The 7,105-nt window shown below is 50.4% G+C and overlaps 1 protein-coding gene across 1 annotated transcript; it reads left to right on the top strand.

Moving 5' to 3' along the window:
* Positions 1-216: 216 nt before the first annotated feature.
* DLX5 (distal-less homeobox 5) lies at positions 217-5,646 on the top strand. The gene is made up of 3 exons (XM_066628903.1): positions 217-577; positions 3,053-3,237; positions 5,320-5,646. Exons 1-3 carry the CDS (start codon positions 217-219, stop codon positions 5,644-5,646), a joined length of 873 nt encoding a protein of 290 aa, XP_066485000.1.
* The last annotated feature ends 1,459 nt before the right edge of the window (positions 5,647-7,105 follow it).

The raw sequence follows: 7,105 nt of genomic DNA, 5'->3' as shown, positions 1-7,105 counted from the left end.
GGCTGCTCTGGCCAATGGAACCCGATCCACCCCGCAGTGCGTAAGAGCGCAATTAAGGATTTAACCAGCCTCTCCGCTCCGCGCTCGCTCGCAGTCTGCCAGAGCCAGAACCAGCCCCGGAGAGCCGCAGCCTCCTCCTGCTCCTCCTCCCCCCTCCCCCAGCCATGGCTGCCTAGAAGACCCAGCGGCGCGCCCGCCCTCGCCTGCCTCCCCGCGATGACAGGGGTGTTTGACAGAAGAGTCCCAGCCATCCGAGCCGGCGACTTCCAGGCTCCTTTCCCCAGCGCCGCCGCCGCCAGCATGCACCACCCGCCCCAGGAGTCGCCCACCCTGCCCGAGTCCTCGGCCACGGACCCCGACTACTACGGGTCCCCCGGGGGAGCCCCGCACGGCTACGGCTCGCCCTCCTCGGCTTCCTACGGCAAGGCGCTCCATCCCTACCAGTACCAGTACCAGGGCATGAGCGGAGCGGCGGCCGGAGGCTACCCGGCCAAAGCCTACGCGGACTACAGCTACGCCAGCCCCTACCACCAGTACGGAGGGGCTTACCGGGCGCAGGGGGCGGCCAGCCATCCAGGTGAGGGGGCCGGGCGCAGGGCAGGCGCGCGGGGCCAGCATCGGGGCTCTCGTGTCTACTCAGAAGTAAGTCCCGCTGTAGTCAACGGGGCTTACTCCCAGGTAAGTGCCAGCCTAGCCACATTGTCCTGGGAGTAGGCCCCCACCACCACTATAGTGGAACTTACTTCTGAGTAGACACGCAGAGGCTTGTGCTCTAGGGCTACAATCCTAGCCACACTTTCCTGGGAGTAAGTCCCACTCACTCTAATGGGACTTACTTCTGAGTAGACATGCCTAGGCTTGGGCTCTAAGATCACTGGGGTTCCTTCTGATGGGGCCGCTGCCCCTTCAGCCCCTTCATTTTCTCTCCTTTGGTGTTCAATCCAAAATTTGGGGGGGGGGAGCGAAGACTCTTCCTGCAAAGCCGCGTTCCCCGTGGGACCGACGGAGACAGACAGAGAGGCGCTTAATTCCATCGGACGTCTTTGTGTCCTCCTTCACTCCGGAGCGGAAGGCTCCGAGTTGGGAACAGGACAGAAAGGGGCACCTGGGCTAGATCCCCTCTCGGCACTCCAATCATAAGAATCCCAAATGCATAGGGTTTTGTTGGTTTCTTTTTGTAAGGGGGGCGGGGGAGGAATCGGCTGGGATTCCCGAAGAAGATACTCCACAGTTGCAAGAGTTTGGGAAAAACCTCGCAGGGTTTTTTTCTTCCAGGCACCGTGCACGAAGACAGGCCGAGGTTGTGTTTTGAAGGGGGTGAATGTACGTGTGGGAGGAAGGGGCTGATTTGATCTCAACCCTTCCCCCCTTTTTTCCTAGTCCCCACTTCTTTCTTTCTTTCTTTCTTTCTTTCTTTCTTTCTTTCTTTCTTTCTTTCTTTCTTTCTTTCTTTCTTTCTTTCTTTCAAGCCAGCTGGCCTGCACGACGACTGTTCTAATATTAAACTTCCCCAGTTCGGAGGAGGAATCCATGCCACACAGAGAGAGAGAGAGAGAGACGCGCGGTTTAAGCTGTTTCCTTGTGGTTCCCCCAAGAAGCAAACTCAGGAAAAGCCAGAGAGCTCCGGCGCCCGGGCAGCTCAGTCGCTCCCCTCCCTCCCTCCCTCCCACACACACACACACACACACACACACACACACACACACACACAAACCCTGGGGGAGCGAAGCGTCCATTGCAAAGCGAGTGCATTTTTTTTTTCCAGAGGTCTGCAGACTCTCTGGGGTCCTCAGAGCCCAATCCTAGGCGTGCCTACTCAGAAGTAAGTCCCATTAGAGTCAATGGGGCTTAAAACTCCCAGGCAGGTCAGGATAGAATTGCAGCCATAATCAGATCTTTAAAAAAAAAAAAAATGCAACCAACTTCAGATGTGTTTGTGGGTTAATTTTCTGCTCTCGACCCATCGCAGCCCCTTCGATTCTCCTCGCAGTGCGTCCTTGTTGTTGTTGTGGCTCTCTCCCCAAACCGAAACACTGCCAGTGGCCTTTGTAGAAAGAACCAGGCACTTCTCTGTCTCCCCCACCGCTCTCCTACCCCCCTCTACGCACCCTTTGGCCGATCGGCGGCGAGATTATGCTTTATAATCGACCCTGTGTCTGGGTCGGATTTGGCTCCTTTCGGTTGAATTGAAGGAGAACAGTCTTCTGGCTGTGGTGGTGGTTTCAGGGACCGGGAGGCTCTGAACTCTCCAGACCCTCCACAATCACGGGGACCCCCCCCCCCCGTCTAGGGAGATCTGGGCTGGCCTGAATTACACTGGAATTCATATTAAGGGGGGGGGGAGAAAGAGAGAGAGGCTTTGTCCCTTTAGAGAAAGTTATGAAAGGGGGGGGGGAGATTTTGTCCCTATTGGTGGTGCAAAGACCTATGGACAAGGGTTTGTGACATGAGAGCCTGAGGCTCTCCTATTCATACTTTCCCGTGAGTAAGTCCCAATGGGCACAATGGGACTTACTTCTGAGTAGACATGCATAGGATTGGGCGGTGAGAGCCTTTGTTGTTGCTGTTGTTGAATTATTAGAACACAAACCGGTCAAGGTGAACCTTTGATTTCCCCCCAACTCCCACCTTCTCCTGCTTTTCCAAACCACGATGATTCTGAAAAAATCCTGAAGCAATTCTCCCAACATGTTTCGAGGAGGTCATGAAACCATATTATTTTCTGATCGAAAGCTGGATGCTGGTCATATCTGCGCCCCCTCCCCAAGCATCTTTCTTTGGTGAAAAAATGGACACATTGATCTTTGCTTCTGCCTGATCAAATCTCCCCCCCCCCATATTTTCCAATATCTCTCAGACCCAAGACCAGAATCGTGTTTGTGTCCCTAAATTCGGGGCTGCCACCGCTGTGTGTGTGGTGTGTGTGTGTGTGTGTGTGTGTGTGTGTAGATCCTTAGCCTATCTCCTTTCTGGGGGGTCGCCTGGATCCGGTGAGTCCTCCGGCCAGCTCTGAGCTCCGTTTCTTTCTCCCCCCCCCCTTCCCACTGTGTAGAAAAAGACGTGGCTGAGCCGGAGGTGAGGATGGTGAACGGCAAACCAAAGAAAGTGCGCAAACCAAGGACTATTTACTCCAGTTTTCAGCTGGCGGCTTTGCAGAGGAGGTTCCAGAAAACGCAGTACTTGGCCCTGCCCGAAAGAGCCGAGCTGGCGGCCTCCTTGGGCCTGACACAGACACAGGTAAGGGCGTCAGGGAGGGCCTGCTTGCTGGGGGTCCATCCGCCGCCTTGGCACCCTCGTCCACCACCCCCCCCAAAGGCGCCTAGCGATCCATGAACATCCAGATCTTTTCCCATTAAATCCTGCTTGAAGGGTCTGGCTCCGCTGGGATTATTTCCCCGTGGTTTTTATTTCAAGCAAAAATTATTATTATTATTATTATTATTATTATTATTATTATTATTATCCAAGTTACATGAAACACGGTTGCAATAGATACAATTGCCGCAACAATACCATTTATTATCATCGTTATTGTTATTATCAATTTCATTGCAGTTATTAATAATAATTATAATTATTATCCAAATTATATGACACGCCAGTTGCTCAACTGGTGTTGAGCAATTGATACAGTTGTTGTAGTAATACAATTTATTATCATCATTATCGTGATCGTGATCAATGTCATTATTATTATCCAAATTAAATAAGACAAGTAGCAAGCTGCTGTTGAGCAATTGATACAATTGAAATAATGCAATTTATTATCTTCATTGTCATTATCAATATTATTATTATTATTATTATTATTATTATTATTATTATTATTATTATTAACGACCCGATCCGCGTGATTGCAATAAGGTGTATATCTTAGGGCTAGTGATCTCTAAGCTGGGGGGCTTCCTTCCCTTCTCGTGCAAGATTTCCGAGGGACTGGAAGAGACCCCCCCTTCCCTCCTTCGAGGACAAACAGAAACCCACCACCCAACTGGGTGTGTGAGAGTTGCAGGTTGAGCTGGTCGCTCTGTCAATTGCGCAGGCTGGGCGTCAGTGCTGGGGAGTTGCCATCCGGACTCTGCTCGCGTGCAGTCTGGTCGTGTTTGTGTTTGTGCTTCTTTGCCGCTAAGGGCTGTTCGCTCTCGTTGCACGAAACGGGGGCGGGGGGAAGCCTCTGTCCGTGGGCGGATCTTCGGCTCTGGGAGCTTGCAAAAGTACAGCTAGACCCAGGAAGGGCTGTTTGGGAGAGAAGATCGCTTGGAGAGCAAGGGTTCTTTTGTGTTTGAAGGAGGTTATGATCGGGGGAATGGTGGGGGGGCTGTTAAATGAGGTACGCAGTTGCTCACTATGAAGACACAGGCACCACACACGCGCGCACGCGCACACACACACACACACACACACACACACACACACACACACACAGAGCCAGGTAGATGGGCTCTGGTTCCTTTCCTCCGGGAGATGGAATCCAGTACAGGTTGTCTAAGCTACTCCCCTTTTCAGTCTACAATCCTATCCACACATTCTTGGGAGTAAGCCCCATTGACTAGAATGGGACTTAGACGTGCGTAGAGTAGACGTGCATAGGGTTGGGCTCTCAGGCTGCAATCCTATCCACATTTGCCCATTAACTAGAATGGAACTTACTTCTGAGTAGACAGACATAGGCTTGGGCTCTAAGTTCCTCCCTTTCTTTCTTCCTTGAAAAACAATAAGGAACAAGTTAGTTTCCCAGGAGTGAAAGCCACACCTCATCGCCAAAATCGCAAGCACAAGGGAGGGGAGGGCGATGGAGATGTCATGACACGATCACGGCCCTGATCCTGCCCGTCTAACATCTGGTGGCGCAGGGGAGGCGAGATCTAAGCCGCGGGGAGGGGGAGGAGCGAGGTGGTCCTTGTCATACACTGGAAAATAAGAGAGGACTTTTCTGATGTTTTCTGGGTTTCCGTGGCATCTCCGAAGCCTGTTTTTGGGATGGCTTTGGAAATGTCCTATTCATCCTGGAGGGCCATTTGGAAGTATCAGGTCGAGCCTGCCATGCTGATTCGGAAGCAAGGATGAAGGTGTTCAATGGAACTTGCTTGTGAGGAAGCCTGGACTGCTTTACACGCTTCCTTGGGAGTAAGACCGTCCAGAGTACACATGCACACAGAAGCAGGAGGTAGCTGAGATCCTGAGCTGAGATCCTGAGCCCATTTACCTGGGAAGGAAGTCCTATTCAAGAAAATAGGTTTATGATAGATGTGTGTCCATTGGCTTCTTGTCTACCATCCTCCATCTTCTTTTCACTTCTCTTTTCTCCTTTCCTCGCAGGTAAAAATCTGGTTCCAGAACAAAAGATCCAAGATCAAGAAGATCATGAAGAATGGCGAGATGCCTCCGGAGCACAGCCCCAGCGCCAGCGACCCCATGGCTTGTAACTCCCCGCAGTCTCCCGCCGTGTGGGAACCTCAAGGCACCAGCAGACCTCTCAACCACCATCCTCACGCTCACGGGGCCGCCTCCAATCCATCCCCCGCGTCCACCTACCTGGAGAACTCCTCTTCCTGGTACCCCAGTGGTAACTCTCTCAGTGGCCACCTGCAGCCCCACACTTCTCTACAACACCCCTTAGCTCTAGCTGCTGGGACAATCTACTAAAATAAGAGTTCCTCGAAACTGTCGCTCCTTCCCCACATTTACCTTTATGGACTTGTTGCGTTTTGTTGATTTAAAAAAAAAAAAAGCATAGGGGGGACTTTTTTCCCTTTCTTTTTTTTAAAGGAAGAGGACACTATATGAGATGAAAAGTGTAAAGCTCTGTGCATGTAACTTATTGCATTTAGAAACTTCCCCACTCTTTTTGTTCGGTTTTGTTTTTAACCAGACGGACTTGGGGGGGTTTGCTGTTTACCTTTTTATTTTATTTTTTGTTCGGTTTTCATCAGTTGTGGACACTTTTCAAAGGTGCCTTGAAATCTTAAGACCTCAACTTTTTTCCAGAGATTTTTTTTTTCTTTTCCAATGTCATTTAAACCCTGTAAATAAGTGTAGATAGAGGAATTAAACTGTATATTCTGAATAAATAAAATTATTTCCACCATGAGAACTGGAAAAGAGAGAGAAAGGGGGGGACTTAAAAAAAATTCCCTTTCCCCACTTTTAGGGGGCAGTAGCGAGGGAGGGTGAGTGGGTGGCTGCCCTCTTCTTTGCTGGGGATTTGTTCTTGTTTTTCCCATAGGAAAACTGTGTTGTTTACCTTACTCAGCCCATTGAGTTCTGTAAGACTGAGCTTGCGTTCCTATCTTACTCACCTCTGCTTATGGGATCCGATCCTCTAGGAATTTCTTCCCGTTGAGGTTGGCATACTCCAAGGGAGGCGAGAAAAGGATCTCTGTTAAGGATTTCCCATCTATTTAAAGATTATGGACAAAGCAGCACATGTCACTCAGCTAAGGGTAGTATGGCTGATCCTGAAGTACTGGAAGCAAAACGATTGCATGAAAATGAAGTACTACAGTACAGTTTATAACATCTATCTTCAAGTCAAAGGCAGAGACACCTCTCCCCCTCCCTCTCTCCCTTCCCTTGTCATCTGAATTCTACGATAAAAGCAATTATCCGGGAGAAAGCTAGAATCTCATTGGGTAATTACCCAAATTACATTTCCTTCAAAAGGAGCTCCGAAAATAGCACGGAATACTACAATGAAGACCTTCCCCCCCCCACCTTTCATTTCTCCCCATTGGAAACAAAGGCGATCGGCAAAGGGTGCCCCCTTGGGTTGCCAGCCAGCTCCATCGCAAGAGAGATCCACGCAGGCATCTCTGCGGTCGTGATCTTTTTCCTCCTTCTTAGTCAAGGCCTCTTCCCCATCCCATCACCCACCCCCGAAATTAAATTCTCAGCGGACCTAGTATACTCTCTGAGAGTGGGGAAGGACGCGGGGTGAGCGAGAGGGGTTCCCGCGAGGTCATTTAGACGTGGTGCAGAAATTGCACAGATCAGACGGGCCTTCCAGGGAAACGGAGGCTTGGCTTTAGGTGGAATTTAAATACTGTATATATATCGCAGTTTGTCGCTTTCCCTAAATTCAGAAAAAGTTGCAAATCGCTGCAGA

The sequence above is a fragment of the Tiliqua scincoides genome, chromosome 5 (genome assembly GCF_035046505.1).
Source record: "Tiliqua scincoides isolate rTilSci1 chromosome 5, rTilSci1.hap2, whole genome shotgun sequence".
Classification (NCBI taxonomy): domain Eukaryota; kingdom Metazoa; phylum Chordata; class Lepidosauria; order Squamata; family Scincidae; genus Tiliqua; species Tiliqua scincoides.
Note: the sequence above shows the minus strand (reverse complement) of the source record. Positions and strands in the feature narration are given on the sequence as shown.